Source organism: Mytilus californianus, unplaced genomic scaffold (assembly GCF_021869535.1).
Source record: "Mytilus californianus isolate M0D057914Y unplaced genomic scaffold, xbMytCali1.0.p SCAF_6, whole genome shotgun sequence".
In the NCBI taxonomy this organism is placed as follows: Eukaryota; Metazoa; Mollusca; class Bivalvia; order Mytilida; family Mytilidae; genus Mytilus; species Mytilus californianus.
The window spans coordinates 73,402,400-73,425,053 of NW_026262712.1; the positions used below are offsets into that span (position 1 = coordinate 73,402,400).

Genomic DNA, 22,654 nt, shown 5'->3' on the forward strand with positions numbered 1-22,654 from the left:
GCTCTGGATACTGTATTTTGGTCATAAACAAGCTTCTGTCCAAATTTCATAAAATTCCATGAAGGTTTGACAAAGTTATTGATGACAGAAACACTTTAACCACAGACTGAACCTAAATGTTGACTCCGACACGGACAGAATCTAGGATCGCTATGTTTCCCTATATAAATGTTGCAGGCTCCACGAAAATGACTTACATTAGTTCCTGTAACTTGAGAATATGAGAAAAGAATAAAAAATAATAATTTATAAAGCAATATTTTTTATTTATGTATAGGTACATACTTTATATTATTATTATTTAACACTGCATTAAACAAAATGACTTTCATTCTACAAGATTATTTTACTCAATAAACTGTGTAGAAAACCAAGCAAAAATGTTAAATAAACCAAACTATAGCTTGACAAAAATAAAATGTGTAATTCCCATTCTACATTATTCTGTCTATCTTCTGGATTAAACAATTAAAACCAACAATAATTGTGTCACCATGTGGGTTTGTTTATTACTTGAACAATTCCAATCATTAAATGATTAAACATGACACAATCATACATACAAGGACGTATATTATGTTAGTTATAAATCCTTGATACATATAATCAATATATTGCAAAATGTTCAAATGGCACTTAAGACCTTCTGTGTTTTTATCATTGTGAAAGTTGTAACAGGATAGAAGTCACAAAAATAAAATTTTGCATTTAAAATTTTGAGAGCATTAAGTGTAAGCAGCATTTCATGAAATCCCAATATACGATCTTACATTTGCATCCATTGTTCAACATTCACAATAATAAATGAGCACACACAAATTTTGAATTAGCAGTACTAAATATTACTGTATTCCATCTCCCAATTTCTTTTACATTGTTCGTTTGAATTAGTAACCTGCTACTGGTCAGTAAGTGAAACTTGCTTTTTTCTAATTTTCTTTTATGAAAATGCAATGACTTTCCATACTTTAACATATTTCTATTTTCTGTCTTAAATTTTTTAAAGGAATTATGTGTATGATACATACTGGATCTAGGTTGTAATTAATATGTTAACCATATATAACACAATAGATATATGACATACTCATTCGCTTTTTGGAAATAAAGCTTAAATGATTAAAAGGAGATGTGAGGTATACATTTTATGTAAATGAGACAGCAACCAAATGTTACAAAAAAAACCACAACATATGGTTTCCACAATAGACAAGTGGTTTAAAAAATATGTTAAACATTAAATTGGCCCAGGTCTAGAAAACTTGTGAATAAATTTAACCCACTCACAAATATCTACCATCATAATTAATAAATACAATACAGTTCTCTTGCTTTATCAAGTTTATATACAATTGTAAAATCAGTATACAAGGCTTTAACAAACAATTAAATGAATGTGAATGAAAGTAATGATACCACATAAGAAAATATATATTTATTCTTAGATAGGAATGGGGTCCAAGTGCAGTCATCCTAAAGACGGAACCTCCATGACAGGTGGCATATGTTTGGCTGTCTTTGAATCATTCAAAGAAAAGAAAAACAAATCTTGATAACACTTATAGTTGTTAAGTGTCAAAAGAGTGAAATTACAGGATTTCATTCACATGTGAAATTATGGGTTTTTATATCTTACTGTGAAATCACGATCTTCATTAATTGTGACCAATGTTATATCAAATATATAATCAAAGTATGAATGTCATGTGAAACAGATCTCTTAGATCATACAAAGCTAGTCAATCTCACTTGGGCAACAATAATTTACAATAGCTATCATATTACAATAAATTACAATATAAAAAAATTATTCAATTTCATATTTAGCTGATGATTTACAAAAGCTGATAGCAGATTTTATGTTTTCTAGAGATCCTCCTGCTGTGAAGAAAGCTATAACACCCATGGCTAACATGACAAAATATGCTGGTAAAATACTGGCTAGATATAGTGGTTCTGCACGATTTACTGTTCTCTGATTAAGTAACGTCTGAAAAACAAATATATATATATATATATAGCTGACCGTTAACATTTCAAATCATGGATGTGTAAATACTGAAAGAGGTCAATGAAAGTATTTACCTCATGGATTTCAATAGCCAAGGATCTTGAAAAATATATATGATTAAAAGAGATTTGGGGTAAACGTTACTGAGACAGAAAACCCAAAACACAAAAAATCAAGACATCTAATGGTCAACATATGGTCTTCAACTATAAACTAACATCTAAACAATATGTCAACCTCTTATATTGTTCCAAGTGTTACAAGTTTTTTTTTTTATTAAATTAACAGAGACTAACAAAATTCTGCCCTCAACCACAAATCTTCTAAATAGCAAAAACACATTTAGATATAATTATAGGTTTTATGTCATCATTGTTCAACTGCAGGTATATTGGTAAATTGTAATACAGAAGTAACAGCTATATCATATCACGTTCATTTATCAAAATCAATAATTATATTTTTTTTTATTGCATTAGTATCTTTTTTCTTCTTCAAACAAACCAATATCAGAATTAAGTATCTGGACTATGTTTCTTAAAACATTAAATTAGTGAATAAATTTTATCCAAAAATTTTCACTGGTACATCTGAGCAAGGTTAATCCAATGTGTAAATGTTTTGAGCAATAAAGTCCAGATGCATTTTTTGCAACTTACCAAGCATGAGACCAGCATATGTGTAGCTACTACAAGGGCTACCATGTAGTATTTCTTTTTGTCCAAGGCATTGAAAAATATAACTCCCCAAAATATGTGCAGAAATATAAAGCACAGCGTCAGAAAAGCTGAAATTAAAAATAAGACATTAGTTCATATGATTTTGAAAGTAACTTTTTCACAAATAGAAGAGAATCCAAGTACCAACAGAGTAACATATAAATTCTATAAGACTTCCTAATAATACAATAATTGGACTCCCAAAATGGCAAACATAGTAAAATCTTCAAAGTCTTTCAAATTCAAAGTCTAATGCTTAAAGAATAGATGATCTATTCTGGTCATGTTGTGCTGAAATGTCATTGTTATTTAACCACAATGTAATAACGATGTGATAATATGGACATATTTGACCCAAAATTGTCATTTTATACAAATAGATTCTTATTTTTTTATTTACTCCTAATAATGAGCAATTCCCATCAATATTTGAATAACATCAACATGTTTGTACAAGACATCTTGTGGTAAAATATCCTTGCAATTAAAGGTATTGTTCATATCTAAATATTCAACAAAAGCTGTGAGCACGGCAATATTGGCTTTTTCTTCTTCATTTAATGCAAAAATTTTAATGGCCTGAACCAAATAAACAAGGCAATATCAAAATATATATTATTAAATAATTTTCTAGATATCTGATATTGAATATTTAGTAAGCTTTAATACAAGGCTTTATTACATAATCAATTTCCAGCCCTTTATCCCTGTCATCCCTTCTCGCAGAACCTACTTATTGTATTAATTGTTAATAATTTCCCATTCTGAATATGCATGAAATAATTGCCAATGGGCATTAACCAAGAAACGATCAATCAATCAAACAAAACCACAAAATTGGCAACTGCACATGTAATGACATTCATTTCTAGTCAGGTTAAAAAATAAAACACTTGAAAGGTCAAGGTCATTGTTAAACTTTTAAATAAAACTATCACAACAAAGACATGGGTTTGTCATGTGTATAGTGTACTTAAGTTATAGATAAACTAAAACTATATCAGTAACCATAACTCAACGAAGATCCAGGATGTTCTCTTGGCAACTCTTGTCTGTATTACTGAGACTATCTCTGATGATATTATAGATCACATGTATACATGAGCATTAAACAGAAACAAAACCTTTAACTGATAGTTCTCTTGAAGAAACAATGTGTAAATATATATATAAAGATGTGATGTACTAATAAAAGACAATTACATACCTGTTGCAACAAAAAAGTACTTAGAGTCTCCATGGATACCAATAGTGCCAGGTCCTACCATATCTGCTAAAACATTGATTATAGAGAATGCTCCACATATTATTCCATAGCCAAAACCTGAAACTATACATTCAAATTGGAATGTCATATCGGTCAATCAATGAAAAGGATCATTATGCAAGAAATAGGATTTTTACATGTATTTCCATTTATATTTCTGTATATTTTATATATCTCTTTATTGGATTTTTTCGAGCGTGAAAGTGTTAATAGCCCTGCATAAATCCTATCCCTCTATCTTCTGTTTCCCTTTTTTGATGATGTTTTGATATAACTCATGGGATTAAAAAATATGTATCTGTGAGGATAATTGATTTTGTGGTTTTAAATAACAAATTCTGCATGCAATTGTACAGAAAATATGTATTTTGTTGATCACTTAAATTCTGGTTTTCTCTCCATACAAGAAATCCATGAAAATAAGTATGCCATGAACAATAATGAATCACAGTATCTGCTTTTTATGAACATTCGTACTCTTATAATTTCTTACCATATGCCATAATATGCTTGTTTGTAATGTCACGAGGGGCAACATGAAGCTCTGGTCCCTCTGTCTGATTAACTTTCTGTAAACCTTCGTCTGCTTTCCTGAAATTAACATTTTCTTTATGAATTCTTTTAACTAAATGTTGGTTATGTACTGTTTAGGTTGTCATTGTATTTTTGTTAGCATGTTTGAAACTGTATTATCGTATTTAGTGAATGATTATATTACAGTAAGTAAATTTTAATGATAAGATGCAAATATGATGTTCAATACAATGAGACTGGTTAAAACCAATGTTATTTTTGTTACTACCAAGTCAGGTTTCATATTCACACATCTAGATATGTTGCTCATGAAAATGTTGTTTTTTGATATTTGATTATTGGTACTTGGTTCAGATTTTTGTGTTGCTCTGAAGTTTTTTTTTATGTATTAATGCTATTTGCATGTTTTCCAAAAATCAAACAGCATAAAGCATAAAATTACCTCAACAATTTATAGAAGAAAAATCTAAATATTTCCTGGAAAATCACAGAGAATACAAGACCAAATGCTAACTCTTCTCTTAAAGGTACAACAGCAAACCATAATATTGATGATAACAATAATGACAGCAGCCAGAAAAATCCACTGAAAAAGAAAGAAAGAAGTTTTAAACATTAAAAACTTATGCTAAATTTAATATAAATGTTTATTTTTTTAAATATATAGATTTTCTCCATCAAAATAATTAACTGAATATTTATCAATGAACAGTATTTCACGCTTGTACAGGTACATGTAGTTACACCTTCTGTACTACAGAAAATTACCAACTGTTTCCATAAGGATTGTATGAAGTATTCTTTACAATTGCATTAACTCACTCACCAAGGCTGCCTCTGTAGTGGCACTTAAATAAAATTAAATCAAAGCAGCTGCTCCACAATTACATGTAGTAATGAATAACGTCAAAGCAGCTTCTCAACAATTACATGCAGCAATGAGTAACATCAAAGCAGCTTCTCAACAATATAAAATTCGTAAGGGTTCCACGGAACCCAGTGTCTCACCTACTTTTTCTGTTAATCGCAGGCTCAACAAAAATGAGGAAGTAAATCAATAAAAATATTCCTCTTGATACTATCTTTTGATTGTAAGAAGCTTCTGTCCAAGTTTGGTAAAATTCCAGGATAGTTTATGAATCTAATAAATGTTTAAAAACTTTAACTGCAGACTGAATGTAATGTTAACTGGAAGAAAACAAAATTTTCTTCTAGATACTAGCATTTGATCATAAACAAGCTTCTGTCCAAGTTTGGTACAAATCCAAAATAGTATAAGAAAGTTATTAAAATTTTAAAAACTTTAACCACAAAGTGAATATGTTGTTTCCTGGCAGAAAATCTAAGTCCATTTAAAAGTAAAATACTGAAAAAATAGATTTATTTTTTTACAAAATATCCTTCTAGATACTAGCTTTTGATCATAAACAAGCTTCTGTCCAAGTTTGGTACAAATCCAAAATAGTATAAGAAAGTTATTAAAATTTTAAAAACTTTAACCACAAAGTGAATATGTTGTTTCCTGGCAGAAAATCTAAGTCCATTTAAAAGTAAAATACTGAAAAAATAGATTTATTTTTTTACAAAATGTCCTTCTAGATACTAGCTTTTGATCATAAACAAGCTTCTGTCCAAGTTTGGTACAAATCCAAAATAGTATAAGAAAGTTATTAAAATTTTAAAAACTTTAACCACAGAGTGAATGTGTTGTTTCCTGGCCGAAAATCTAAGTCCATTTAAAAGTAAAATAAGGAAAAAATGGATTTATTTTTTTACAAAATTTACTTCTAGATACTATCTTATGATCATAAACAAGCTTCTGTCCAAGTTTGGTACAAACCCAGGATAGTTTAAGAAAGTTATTAAAATTTTAAAAACTTTAACCACAGAGTGAATGTAATATTTACCGGCAGAAAAACTAAGTCCATATATAAGTAAAATACGGAAAAAATGGAATTTTATTTTTACAAAATTTACTTCTGGATACTATCTTATGATCATAAACACGCTTCTGTCCAAGTTTGGTAGAAATCCAGGATAGTTTAAGAAAGTTATTAAAATTTCAAAAACTTTAACCACAGAGTGAATATTTGTGGATGCCGCCGACGACAACGCCGACGACGACGCCGACGGAATGTAGGATCGCTATGTCTCGCTTTTTCGACTAAAGTCGAAGGCTCGATAAAAATGTTGCAATGAGTAACGTCAAAGCAGCTTCTCAACAATTACATGCAGCAATGAGTAAAGTCAGAGCAGCTTCTCAACAATTACATGCAGCAATGAGTAACATCAAAGCAGCTTCTCAACAATTACATGCAGCAATGAGTAAAGTCAAAGCAGCTTCTCAACAATAAAATGTTGCAATGAGTAACGTCAAAGCAGCTTCTCAACATTAACATGCAGCAATGAGTAATGTCAAAGCAGCTTCTCAACAATTACATGCAGCAATGAGTAGCATCAAAGCAGCTTCTCAACAATCACATGCAGTAATGAGTAGCATCAACGCATCTTCTCAACAATAAAATGTAGCAATGAGTAACGTAAAAGCAGCTTCTCAACAATTACATGCAGCAATGAGTAACGTCAAAGCAGCTTCTCAACAATTACATGTAGCAATGAGTAGCATCAAAGCAGCTTCTCAACAATCACATGCAGCAATGAGTAGCATCAAAGCACTTCTCAACAATTACATGCAGCAATGAGTAAAGTCAAAACAGCTTCTCAACAATTACATGCAGCAATGAGTAACGTCAAAGCAGCTTCTCAACAATTACATGCAGCAATAAATAGCATCAAAGCAACATCTCAACAATAACATGCAGCAATGAGTAGTGTCAAAGCAACATCTCAACAATTACATGCAGCAATGACTAACTTCAAAGCAGCTTCTCAACAATTACATGCAGCAATGAGTAACGTCAAAGCAGCTTCTCAACAATTACATGCAGCAATGAGTAACGTCAAAGCAGCTTCTCAACAATTACATACAGCAATGAGTAACGTCAAAGCAGTTTCTCAACAATTACATGCAGCAATGAGTAACATCAAAGCAGCTTCTCAACAATTACATGCAGCCATGAGTAGCGTCAAAGCAGCTTCTCAACAATTACATGCGGTAATGAGTAAAGTCAAAGCAGCTTCTCAATAATTACATGCAGCAATGAGTAAAGTCAAAGCAGCTTCTCAACAATTACATGCAGCAATGAGTAACATCAAAGCAGCTTCTCATCAATAACTGCAGCAATGGGTAATGTCAGAACAGTTGCTCAACAATAACATGTAAAAGTAGCAAGAGGGTTTTCAGAGCATCTGCTCAACAATTATAGGTAGCAATGAGTAACTTAAGAGCAGATGCACAACAATTACATGTAGCAATAAGTAACATCAGAGCAGCTGCTCAAAAATTTCATGTAGCAATTAAAGAGCCTTTATAAGTGAACAAGCTCACTTAACACACTCCCCCATATAAAGGAGAAAAGCTTATAGTGGCCTGCTAGCAGTTTTTTTCTGTTGACATATAGGTATGATTCTTTTGTGTCGATTTTAATTCAGAGGAACATTTTCTGACAAAAATCTTTTTAGTAAATATGACCTTGACTTTATAATTAGACCTAGTGATTTCGAAATCAACAGGGGTTTTCCTCTCAATCACATAAAGCAGTATTCCTGCAATCCCATTTAAAGTATTTAATTTAGAATCTAGAAACCACTTTCCTATTCAAATTTAGGTCTATTTTCAGTAACATTAATCTTGACCTTTCACACAGTGACCTAAAAATAGGGATCTTCCTTTACCTTATATCCAAGTGAGGATGCAATCCAATATAAAGTATTTGATTAAGCTAAGCATCTGAAAACCAAGAAAACCGAGGGACTGATGGACATACAGGTCAAAAACTACAGACCCTTGCTACTTTTTGATATTTACTGAAACTGGTTTTTAGGCAAGCACCATTTAACATGTTTAAAGGATTTAACTTTGATCAACATTTAATATGTATACATTATTCATTTAAATTCAATATGCTTTAAAATGTTTATGTACTCTGGTTCTCTCATCCTATTTACATAAACCAGTTCAATTTTGTCCCCCTAAAATCTAGTAAAACATAAATGTATCAGCTACTTAAGCCATAATAGTAACAGGAATGAATGGACTGGGATTAATGCATTTTACAATGCAAATATATCTGTCATGTCTGTAGGTATATGTACATGTTAAAATCGAGGCTTCCAAAACGGTCATATATGCCGGACATTTGTATAATGTCCGGTAAAAGTCCGGCTGGGCAAAGCATGAAACGGTCATCTACTTTTTAGTTTTCAAGGCTTTAAGAGACGGTCATTTTAACATAATTCGCGATCTTTTTGACCCAACGTTTTGCCTTTAACAGCCACACATTTCCGGTCATAAAAGTGACATGATCATTAAGTACTATCAAAACAACCCCTACTTTAATACCTTCTCATTTTAATCAAGGCTAATTAGTTGTCAAACAGCTGAAATTTACCTGTTCAGGTGACAGGTAAACTATTTTAAACCGGACATTGATCGGTCTATTCAAAGTTATTTTCTTACATTTCAGCGGTTTGCATCTAATTAATTTAGTCAAAGATTTAAATTATCAGAAATACGTTTACAAATATGATTTGATGAAAAAATTAAAAAGGTGAAAATGAAAAATCGTCATAACCACGTTGTTTGAACCTAGAGACATGTCTCTGTTTGAACTAGTACACGTGTGCGCATGTGCACAGGTGTGAGATTTAATTATGCATCCTAATTTCTTAAAATAAAAATGCTGAAATTGTCATTGATACCTTTATCTCACGTTTATTTCGAATATTTTCTTGAAGAAATAACGTAGAAAGAGCTACTTCCACTCATTCACGCTTTGCAAACGTACACGGAATTTACGTATCTGTCTCTGGTCCATTTTTTACCATTGTCAAGAAAAAACCCGGTATAAAAACGAAAGTAAAGTTTTTGACAACGTTATTTTGCGCAAATAAAGAGTCTAAGGCAGATATAAGTACGCTGATGTTGCACACTTCGAATGATGCACTGCCAATTTAACAGTTTAGTTCAGAACTTCGAATTTGAATCAAAGAAAGTTTAATATCTTTTTTTTTAATGTCAATCATTGGGATGGCCAACTCGGCAACTGATTACCATAATTGCCTTTTGTTTATTTAGTCTTAAGGGATTAAAATCGGGATAATATATAAAATGTCCGGCTGGCTAAAAATAATTTTGGAAGCCCTGGTTAAAATACATGCTTTTTTTACACTAAAAAAATATAAAAAGTTTAAACCTTACCTCGCAATAAGTACAATTATTCTGAGTGGATCATGCATTATTGTGAACACAAATAATCCAAAAGGAGGTCCAAAAGCTATGAAGGTACAACCAAAAAATTCCATCATCGTCATCTTGGAGGGTTGAACTTTTATTTCAGTACCTGTAAAAAAAAGTGTGATGCTGTTCTTAATTTGATCTATAACTTGGCATGATAAACACTACATTGTGTAGTCATCAATCTTTCAAACTACATAACCTAGCTAATGGTGCTATACAGATAGCAAGACTGCAGCAGAACTTCATCACTGGTATTTACATATGTTACCACTGCTTTCTAAGAAATTGATCTAATAAGAATCCAGTCACTCAAGCAAGAAATGTTTAACTAATTTTCTGTGACTTTTGTTCTTTACTACAAAGTACATGTAACTTCATAATAGTGGTAAAACTATATTAACACATGAATGAGTTGATTGTTTTATAATTATTTGAACTATGGATTAATTTGGCTTTAATACTGTGTTATTTGTACAGAATGAATTTATATGATGCCAGACAAAATTATTTTAAATAAGACAAATTTTATGCATGTCTATTTTTATAAGCTGCTGTTAAAGTCAAAACTGTAAATGTACTTCAGGATTCTCACTAAGGCGAGTCCATGAGTCCTGGACTCATGAAAATCTGTCTGGACTCATCATTTTCAAAACTGGTGAGTCCAAAGAATCATTAAGGTTGTAAAATGTTGCATCAACAAAGCACATTTATCACAATTTTATAAAAGAAAATTAAAATCTGATGTCATTTCCTTGCTCTATTTTGTCATGGAGACCGAAATAATAAATTATTACATGTAGCAAAATATTCTTCTCAATGTTGGATTGCCATGGGTGAAAATTATGAGTCCCTGGACCCGCCTTCAAAAATCCTTAGTGAGAACCCTGGTACCTTTTAATTATGATTATAGAAATCTCAATTAAACTCTGATAAAGTGGTTGAATAGATAAGATTTTGAAGTGAAAGGATGTGTTTCTGTGAGCTCCTGATTGATAATCACCATGGCTTTACTAAATAGTTTTACTGTTGTTAAATCACTGTTTAATTCTTTTAATGCAACTGTACTTTTTAATGAAAGTAGTGAAAGTAGTGAATTAATTATACCTGATCAAGTTTTAGAAAATGAAAGTATTTCATTGAATTTATCAGCTGAAAATGTACCACACTTTTTGCAAATATCTCCAAAGAAACATAGTGTAACTATTCATGTCTCATCACATATGATACAGGATGTTCAAAGAATTTTGGATAATGATTTAAATTTTATAAGGAGTCACTTTCAGTATGGAAATATATACAAAACTGTGAACAATTCAGTGACAGTAACACTATATGTAAGTACTGGAACAATTAATGTGCAAGGTCGCAATGTTTTTACTTGGATTGATACTTTTGTTGTTAAATGTGAATTACTTGAAAAGGAAATTATTTCATCTCAACCAAGGTCATCAACACAGGTTGAATTTATTCAAGACATTTTCAATAGCTCAATAGATTCAAATGTAGAAAACTCACAAATATCTGAAAATGAAAATCAAGAGGAGAGCCTCAATCTCCAAAATGATTCAATAACTGAACTGAAATCAAATTATATCAGTACCAACTCTATAAACGAAGGCAAAAGTAGGGAGGTCTTAATTAATATCATTAAACATCTTAAATCTGAACTAGTACAGTGAGCAATCAAGACAAACTGAGTTTTCAGCTGTTTCTGTTGAGTGCCAAACATCACAATATGTCAACACTTGTGATGCATCAACTCAGACAAGACCTATTCCAGCTCCAAGACTTTCCAAGTTGAAACTCACAGAAGATCAATGCCCACCTGTCCTCGAACCAAAATCCCGACATAAAATCTCAAATCCAAATCCAAAAACTATTAACAACCATAGTTCAGAGAAGGTTAAAAAATCAGGTGACAAAAATTTAATCATTAGATCGTCAATACTTAAAGGGATTTGAACTTCTGGCCTATAAAAGACCCACATAAGAACATTCAGAGGGGCACAAATTGACAGGATATCAAAGGAAATCGTGAATATGGACCTGAAAGCATATAAGAATATTATTCTTCAAGTTGGTGGAAATGACATAAGTAGTGGAAAATCCTTGAAAGATTTTGAAATGGATTATGAAAGTTTGCTTCTAGCAGCTCGTACTTGTAGTAACTCTGACTGTAACATCATAGTCTCAGGACTACCTCCCAGGAATGATGTAGATGTTTACAGGGCAAATGTGGTTTTAGAGAGATTATGTCAACACCTTGGACTGGTTTTTATAAGACAGTATGAAATGTATATGGCCCGAGAACACAGTTATTTCGTAGTGCATTTCTTTTAGACAATAAATTCAAATTAAAAAAATTGCACCTGCTCTATCTCAAAAAGATTTTTACAGTGTAGTGTACTACTATTGATACAAATAATATCAAAATTATAGAAACTTCTACCAGCTCTAACTCAAAATATTGACAATTCTGTGTTAAGGGGGGCTAAAATTCAGTTTGACAGCTTCAGACATTCTAATTTTTGACCTTTTTTAACTGGACCAAATCACTACTTAACATAAAGATTCAGCACCCAAATTTTTTTAACATGTAATTTCATCCCCTTACTTAATATTTCATGCATAAAATATCAAGAAATAAATTGGGAAAGTGTATCAAAAAAAAATGCAAGTTATACACTGTTCACACTAGGGACTATATTTGTAGACAACGAAAACCAAAGGACGATAACTGTGTCCTTGGACCTAATAGGATAGAAAGACTTGACCAATTTTAATAAAACTTTGCATGACCTAAGCTTAGGCAATTATAAGATAGTTGGCCAAGTTTCATGGCCATAGGATATATATTATAGAAACTAGGGCCATTTTAATATTGAAATTTGGTGGTTTATTTTTGACGTTTAAATCAAATATTTTCAACTGTCAAGATTTTGGCCTAAAAAATTTAAATATTGCAAAAATTTGCTTTTAAAATACTCTTGAATTTAATATAATAAGTATTAAAAGCAACGGAACACTCATTTGATTTATCAGATTTATTACAGTTATTCAAAAGTCAAATTTATATGAGCCTGTGCCTGAAAATAGAGATTTTTGAATTAAGGGAAGCCTTACATAAACATGCATTTTTTTCAACCAATTTGAAGTTTTTGAAGTTTTTTAACCATACATTATTCTTCCATATATATTAAATGTACTTTAAATGTAAAGAAAAGTTACAAAAAGCATACCACATGAGTATAAAATGGTCTTAGGCCATGTAAGACTGAGAATTATTTAGAGTCGATTTAGGCCGTAGCCCATATTTACATATAAAAATGCACACAGAGGCTATAAGAAATTGAAATTTGTTACTTTTTGCTCATTTCTATGCTAAGATGTCATGATACAAGAAGTCTAATTGCAAAAGGACTCTTGAATTCAACTTTTTTTTGCAGACAGTATGGTCTGATGACCAGTTTTTCACTTTTCAATGGAAAACTTGCATGTAGTTTTAGTCTCATTTGGCATATATTTGAACCACTTACTATCCTAAAGAAGAAAATTATGATAGCATATGAAATGAATAGGGTGTACTGATCATTGTAAAGTGGTTTTTTTTACAGATTTAGTGAAATATTTGTGATGGACTACAGATTTTATGTACAAAGCTCTTCACATTTCACATACATCAAACAGGCCGTTTAACCAGGGACATAAATACAAATATTCTGCACATTTTTTCTGTGATAATCTACTTTTCTCTAGATTCCGAGTTCACAAATGGTTAATTAAATTTGATTTAAGCATAGAAACACAAATATCAGGAACATAAAAAGCTGTCAGATAGAAAGTCAGCATGGCTCTTAGGCATAAAATGGAAACTGCTTTAAAATGCCTATTTTAGCCGTATAATGCCAAAATGGGACATTTTAACAGAATTTCTGTCAAACAAAGATGTAAATCCTTTACTTTTATTGAGTTTGACAAATTGAAACCAGCAAACTATTCAGGAAAGTTGCCAAAGTACAGAATCTACATTTACGGAATTCATCTCTTAGGCCAGAGAACACAGTTATTTCGTAGTGCATTTCTTTTAGACAATAAATTCAAATTAAAAAAATCGCACCTGCTCTATCTCAAAAAGATTTTTACAGTGTAGTGTACTACTATTGATACAAATAATATCAAAATTATAGAAACTTCTACCAGCTCTAACTCAAAATATTGACAATTCTGTGTTAAGGGGGGCTAAAATTCAGTTTGACAGCTTCAGACATTCTAATTTTTGACCTTTTTTAACTGGACCAAATCACTACTTAACATAAAGATTCAGCACCCAAATTTTTTTAACATGTAATTTCATCCCCTTACTTAATATTTCATGCATAAAATATCAAGAAATAAATTGGGAAAGTGTATCAAAAAAAAATGCAAGTTATACACTGTTCACACTAGGGACTATATTTGTAGACAACGAAAACCAAAGGACGATAACTGTGTCCTTGGACCATATGAGTGACAGCTTCAATCAAAACAAACATTTCTATGTTCATGATGGTATTCATTTCAATTCAAGAGGAACATCAAGATACATCAGAACAATAGATAACATAATAGGAATAATCAATTCACATGATGACTGTGAGAACTGTGGTGAACTTAACCATAAAACATCCTTCTGTAGATTTAATATGAAAATTAAATGCTTCAAGTGTAATAGGTATGGCCACAATTTAAAATTGTGTACTGCTTGAAAAAATGGCAAAGAAGAAAATGCCAATTTTACATCTGTTTCAAACAAATTTGATGTACTGACAATATTATGTTCTGAATGCAATTTATTTCCATGCATGTGTAAATTATTTTCTTTGTCACAAGGGCTTCAGATTTCTGAGATAAAGAAAACTAGAAACACTAGAAAAACAATCAAAGAAAAGAATGAGAGTCATTTCTCACTTGACACAACCCAGGAAATGTCTACTGTCAAACTTTATAGTACTAATGATGGGTTGATTAGTTCTGATAATTTTAACACTGAATCTCAGACATCTGAACAGGATACATTACTTGGTATTAAACAGCATGATACAAACTGTGTAATGTTTGATGATGAGTCTAATGTAGATAATTTATTGTTACCTCTCCCTCAGGTCAGTCTAATGATTGATGTGAAATTATCCTATGTCTCTGTATTTACTTTAGCAATTATTGTTTGTATAAATTATAATTATCTAATCAATTTAGAAAACCATGCATTGACAGGGAAACAAATAGACTCTAATGATAAGATTTTTAATTCTTATGGTTTTAGAAAATCCAAAGGTATAAGGATTTGTTCTCATAATGTTAATAGGATTGAAAGTAAATTTGAAGAAATTAAACATAACCTTATGTTTTCTGATAACCAACCTGATGTATTAGGATTGTGTGAAACATTTTTAACAAAACACACTACTGATAATGAATTACAAGTACCTGGTTATGTATTTGAAAGAAAGGACATGTACAGAACATCACAAGGTGGGGGTGGTCTGATTGTTTATTTTTCTGAAACAATTAAATTTTTAAGAAAAAACAACATCGAAATAGGGGGTATTGAAACAATGTGGGTTGAAATTAAACCAGATTACAAAAAATTCTTTTTATTATGTTTTGTGTATAGGCCACCAAAGTCACTGATACATGTAGATTGGGTTGATGATTTTGAAAAAGAAATAAGAGTGGCAATGACCATGAATTCAGATATAACAATTATGGGTGATTTTAATTTTAATTTTAATTTTAATTTTAATTTTAAAGCACCAAACAAACCTCCTCAAAAATGGCTGAATGTTTTAGAACCATACAATTTTCAACAACTGATTGTAGATGCCACAAGGGTAACAAAAGATTCTAGTACATTGATTGATCATATTCATGTCAATAATCCAAATATGGTACAGGAATCACATGTGTGTAGATATGCAATTAGTGACAATTACCCTATCTGTTTAACAAGGAAAGAAGCAAATATAGGAAAAAAGAATACACACAGTACAATTAATTACAGAAATTTCAAAAATTTCAACCAAAATGAATTTTCATTAGATCTGCAAACTACACCTTTTCATAAAATTGAATTTGAAGAAAACCCCTCTGACTGTCTACAATTGTTTTATGATATGTTGAGATAAGGCTGTAGATAAACATGCTCCTGTTGTTAAAAAGAGAGTTAAAAGGGACAGACAGCCTGAATGGTATAACAGTGAAATCATTTATGCTAGGAATATGAGAGATAAATATAATGCACTTGGTTTATGGAGTGAGTATAGATTTTGGAGAAATAAAACTAAACAAATTATAGATAACTCAAAAAAGAATTATTATAAAATATGGTAAAAGACTCCAATGACCCTAAAACTTTATGGAAATGTCTTCACAGTCTGAACCCAAAAGTTAAAAATACACCATATGAGTTAGCCACAGAAGAAAACAATACAACTAAAAGTAAAAAATCAATAGCAGAAACTTTTAATAACTTTTTCACTTCCTGTGCTGAAAAATTAAGAGAACAAGGAAGTTATACACCTGTAAACAAAGCAGATTTCAGTAATCTTGATAAATTTGTTAAAAATAAATTACATAAACATGATAAATTTTCTATACCACCAGTGATCATGAATGAGCTATTTAATGAGTTAAGAAAACTTGATATAAACAAAGCATCTGGTATGGATAATATTGGACCAAAAATCCTAAGATTAAGTGCCCCTTTTATTGCATCACCTCTCACATACATATTTAACCGAATGATAGATACTGGCATATATCCTTCTTTACTGAAGAATGCTAAGGTAACACCAGTTTTCAAGGATGGTGACAAGCTTTTAGCAACAAATTACAGACCTATATCTGTTCTTCCAACTTTATCAAAATTCATAAAAAGACATGTTTCTAATAATATGTACAAATACTTATCTAAACTTAAACTTTTACACCCTACACAATCTGGTTTCAGGCCGCAGCATTCTTGTCAAACTGCACTTAATATCATTGACAAATGGTTGCAAGAAATGAATGATGGTAATTTAAACCTAGCAATTTTATTAGATTTTAAAAAAGCTTTTGATTTGGTAGATCATGACATTCTTTGCTTAAAGCTTGAAATTTATGGATTTAGTGAGGCTACTGTTATATTTCAAGTCATACCTGAATAACAGAAAACAGCAGGTAAACATTTGTAATGTTTATTCTGAACAACAACATGTAAAATTTGGTGTCCCCCAAGGTTCTATACTTGGTCCTCTATTGTTTGTGCTATTTATAAACGACCTTCCCTTATGCATTGAAAATTGCGAAACAGACCTATATGCTGATGACACCACTCTTCATAAATCAGGGAAAAACAGAGAAAATATACATGATGATGTTCAAGAAGATTTATACAGGGTTGAAGAGTGGTGCAAAATGAATAACATGTTCATTAATGCAAATAAAACAAAATGTTTGGTTACTGGAACAAAGCAGAAACTATCAATTCAGACTTATCAATCAAACTTGATAATAAATTCAGAAGTATTACAAAATTCTTCATGTGAAAAATTATTAGGTGTTAAAATTGACAGCACACTTAACTGGAGAAATCAACTTGACCAAGTTTGTGCTAATATATCATCCAGAATTTACCTTCTTTCTAAAATAAAGAAATTTTTAGATATAAATGCACGGAAAACAATGGGTATATTCTGCCCCTAATTGACTACTGCTGTATTAATTGGGGTGAATGTAAAAATGAAGGGATAACAAGAATTTTAAAACTCCAAAAAAGGGCAGCAAGATTAATTCTAGATGCAGATCCTTTATCCCCCTCAGCCCCCTTATCTAAACAAGAGTGCACACGCTGAAATGTCTCGCCTTCTTTACTAATCATTGATATTATGTTGATAGTCCTAAATATAAAGCTTTATTACAACTGTCACATAAACTTAACATTAACCAAGTAAACTAAACATTGACCAATGAACCATGAAAATAAGGTCAAGGTCAGTTGAACCATGCTAGGCAGGCATGTACAGCTAACAATTCTTCCATACAACAAATATAGTTGACCTATTGCTTATAGTTTAAGAAAAACAGACAAAAACACAAAAACTTAACACTGAGCAATGAACCTTGAAAATGAGGTCAAGGTCAAATAAAACCTGCGTGACTGACATATAGTTCATAAAATATTTCCATACACCAAATATAGTTGAACTATTGCATATAGTATTAGAAAAAAAGACAAAAACTCAAAAACTTAACTTTGACCACTGAACCATGAAAATGAGGTCAAGGTCAGATGACACCTGCCAGCTAGACATGTACACCTTACAATCATTCCATACACCAAATATAGAAGACCTATTGCATACAGTATAAGAAAAACAGACCAAAACACAAAAACTTAACTATAACCACTGAACCATGAAAATGAGGTCAAGGTCAGATGACACCTGCCAGTTGGACATGTACACCTTACAGTCCTTCCATACACCGAATATACTAGACCTATTGCTTATAGTATCTGAGATATGGACTTGACCACGAAAACTTAACCTTGTTCACTGATCCATGAAATGAGGTCGAGGTCAAGTGAAAACTGTCTGACGGGCATGAGGACCTTGCAAGGTACGCACATACCAAATATAGTTATCCTATTACTTATAATAAGAGAGAATTTAACATTACAAAAAATCTGAACTTTTTTTTCAAGTAGTCACTGAACCATGAAAATGAGGTCAAGGACATTGGACATGTGACTGACGGAAACTTCGTAACATGAGGCATCCATATACAAAGTATGAAGCATCCAGGTCTTCCATCTTCTAAAATATAAAGCTTTTAAGAAGTTAGCTAACGCCGCCGCCGCCGCCGGATCGCTATCCCTATGTCGAGCTTTCTGCGACAAAAGTCGCAGGCTCGACAAAAACTTGGGTGGATGACAGTTGACGATAGAATCAAATACCACAAATATTGACTTCTATATAAATGTATGCGTATGGAAGCACCAATGTACCTAGTTCAAAAGTTTAAACTGAAATCAGATAATAATCCTTACTCCTTAAGAGGTGTCACTCAAGGTAATCTGATAGTTCCTAAGCCAAAAGCTGAGCTATTTAAGAAAACTTTTGTTTGTTCTGGATCAGTGTTATGGAATGGACTACCACACAAAATGCGTAAAGCTCAAAACACTTATACTTTTAAACAAAGTATCAAGAAGTACTTAACACAGTCCTGATAAGATTATGTTTTCTACAATGTATATGTATATTTTTTTTTTTTTTTTATTTGATTTTTATTTGATTTTTGACTACATGTACATCTTGAACAGCTTTATATCTTATCATGTGAACAATATTACATTGAACTACTTGACTGTAAATTAACTATGTGTAAATATCTGTTTTTGATTGTATTGTTATTTGTATGTGAGGGCCTCAGGGAAGATAAGTTTATTGTAACTAACTGAGTTTACCCTCTTTAAATAAAGAATTTATTATTATTATTATTATAAAGGTCCATCAATCAAAATAAACTATCATAGTTCGGATGAGCTGTGATACTGCAAAGATGTGTATTCTTTGTTTTAAAGTCTTAAATCAGAAAGGATTCTGGAGGTTGTGTCATACCTGGGTGTTTACAATAAAAATATACATACGGAAAACTTTGCTAAGCTAAATGTCGAGCTTCTCTGAAGTTACATAAATTTGTGCTATTAAAATTAATTTTACTTACGAAGTAAAACACAGCTTGCCCACTAAAAAACTTCTTTATTATTACTTAGAATGTTGTTTTTCGGCTACTGAATATACACCTTTCTATGTAATTTTTAAACAGCACAAAGTAAGTCTTGCACTGAAAAGAAAAGAGAAATGAGGAATCAATTAATATATAAAATATCATACATTTGTAAGTCAATGGACAAAGACAAAATCTAGATTGAGACAAGAAAAAAATAATACAAGTAAATTAGTTATATAAAATCTTAAAAAATGATGAGCATCATGACCAAAACCTTTTTTAAGATTTTTCAATTACTCTGTTGGTATATGAGCTTTATTGTTTGGTCCTTTATCATGTTTAAGTGGAAGTATTAGCCTATGCTGTGCTCTTCTATCTTTTAATGGTGGTAAATTGAGATGCTTCAGAATCGCTGTCATTGATCTGATTTTATAATCTCTGCTACTTGATGAGATTAAATGAAATGAAGCGGGTCGTTCTTTTTTGATGTTTTCTAATTTCTCCTGGAGATAGGTTTGATGCAATGATTATGATGGGGATCCCAGGCAGAACTTGAATATTCAAAGACCAGTCCTTTGTACTCTTGTAATTTTATTTCCTGGGGGGGGGGGGGGGGGCAAGATTATAAGTTGCGCCTTAACCCTTTCGCTGACGAATCCCGGTTTACCGGGATTCACGCTTCAGACAGCTGACGATGAGTCCCGGTTTACCGGGATCGGAATACCTCTTTTACATTTCCTGCTAAAAACATTGGAAACACAAGTTATCTTTCTTTGTTGAATACCCAGATAAAAGTGTAAACATGGCGCTTCTGTATATTGAAAACTGTGTCAAAATCAGATGAAATTTGCGGATTTTACTAGAATTTGAAATAAGGAAACATTTTTTTTGAAAGAATATGGAAGAATTGAAGCCAGACTAGTATACTTTTTTGACATAAAATGCAGTTTTATGTACAAAAACACTTGGAATGGACATCGTTCAGTGTAAGGAATTTATACAACCTTGTTGAATTTTTGCCGTTTTGGGTTAAAAAATTACGATTTTGGGTCAAAAAGTTGAATTTCAAGAATTTCATCTCTCTAATGCCAAAAATTTACAAATTTTGATTTTTTGTGAAGAAAAAATGATCAAAACATTAACAAAACTGTGTCCATGGTGTAAGTGAATAATATAAAACATAAATAACTACAGACAAGTTTTGATTGATATTTAATATGAAGCAGGGTCCGACACTTATGGTTGTCCGATTGCCCGGGGTAAGTTAATGCCATATTCGGACAAGTAAACACATCATCTTGGTTGTCCGATCGGGCAAGTGAAAAAAAAAGTATTATATGATTAAAATTTCACAAAATCAATAGTGTCTGTTGTTTTGTCCATAAATTACTCTGTGATAACACCACACGGTCGAGTAAAGTGGTCTTATCCCCCTTCAATACATATATTTCGTCATTTGTTCGCACTGAATTCCCCATTTTACCAAAAATAGATCACGTTTAAAAATATTTGCCAATCAGGCGGCCGGGGCGTTGCTTTGTCATTATCAATTGGAACACCAGTCGGCCGTTTCTGACGCACGTGTTATTCCTACCAACCAATGGAAAGTGGAGGTCTATTTTCGTTGTTCTTACTTTAGAATTTAACATCGGATGTGTATTTCCCTAAGATGGAAAAACGTAAAAGATTGAAAGAGAAAATGAAATTAAACTTAAACAAACTTGTCAGTTGTTGTCATTTTATCAAGAAGGGTTTTTTGAAATGGCATTTCTCAGATAAATTATTATGTAATAAGTATCTCTATGTAAATGATCCAATTCCCGTACATTCATCGATCTTTTCCCTCCCTCCTCAGCTCATATATGCCTCATAGTATCTCAGTGGTCAAGTCTAGTTGCTGCCATCATGGCACAACAATCAACCCTGGCAAGTTTTCTCAGTGGAATTCCTCAAAAAAGGAAATCTGACGTCCAGTCCGAGTCAAAAGCTAAATATGAACAAAAAAGGAAGCCACGAGTGTTCATTGAGTCTTGGAAAAAGGAGTTTTGGACATGTATATTTCACTTTTGGACAAGAAAAAGTAATAAACATATTTACACTTTTGGTATTTAGCTATATTTTGCCTCCGAATGACCTTAGATCTACCCCAAATCACCTTTTGACGTCAGGCAACAATCACTTTTTAATTGTGACGTCAAATGTTTTGAATTATGATGTCAAAGTTTACGGGAACCTGTGTGATTTTACGTAATGGCGGACAAATTTGCATACAAGTGTAAATACGTCTATAGGGCACTTGCCCAATTGGACAAGTTGGTATAAAAGTTAATGTCAAACCCTGTGAAGATCTCCCACTTGTGTCATAATTGCCAGGGAAGCCATCGTCTCAAAGTAGCTTCTGTCAGGCCAGCTATCAGTGAAAGGGTTAATAATCCCAGTGTTCTGTATGATTTTTTTACAGATTTCTAAGTCTTAAGATGTTTTTCCCCAGTTTAGGTTACTTGTGATGTTTGCACTAAGATAAGTGATTGATTTGAGAAATACAAGTTTGGTGTCTTTCAGAGTATAATCAAATTTTACATTAATTTACTTCCTGCTAAGTGAACATTAGGCTAATGGTTGATAAGAATTGGAAAACAAGCGAATTTTCACTTTTAAAAATTCCTCTACTAAAATATAGATACTGTTGTGCGAATAGGCGGATTTATTCCACTTTCACAGCACCTGTAGGATACAAAAGTAAACATAAACTTGGAAATTGTTGAGATAAAAAGATTTCTTTCCTTACATTCGAGTCTTTCAGACTTTCAGTACGTTTTAACAGGTACAAATAAAATTCTCATTCATTTTTTTTTTATTCTTCCTACTTCCGGTTTTTAGCATGAGTTACGCCATGATAAAGTTTGGCCTGAAAATGTTATTGATATTGTTTTTCTTTAAATATTAATTTCATATGACGATTTTAATGCCTACATTGCTGTGTGTAATTGAAATATATTTTTGTGGACAAT

The 22,654-nt window shown here is 31.7% G+C and overlaps 1 protein-coding gene across 1 annotated transcript; it reads right to left on the reverse strand.

Moving 5' to 3' along the window:
• Positions 1-245: 245 nt before the first annotated feature.
• On the reverse strand, positions 246-22,507 carry LOC127705881 (gamma-secretase subunit Aph-1-like). Its single transcript, XM_052210245.1, has 8 exons — positions 22,432-22,507; positions 19,638-19,757; positions 9,852-9,993; positions 4,974-5,117; positions 4,491-4,588; positions 3,938-4,060; positions 2,671-2,798; positions 246-1,990 (listed from the first exon to the last, which is right to left on the reverse strand). Exons 3-8 carry the CDS (start codon positions 9,962-9,964, stop codon positions 1,808-1,810), a joined length of 789 nt encoding a protein of 262 aa, XP_052066205.1. The 5' UTR covers positions 9,965-9,993; positions 19,638-19,757; positions 22,432-22,507; the 3' UTR covers positions 246-1,807.
• Between the last annotated feature and the right edge of the window lie 147 nt (positions 22,508-22,654).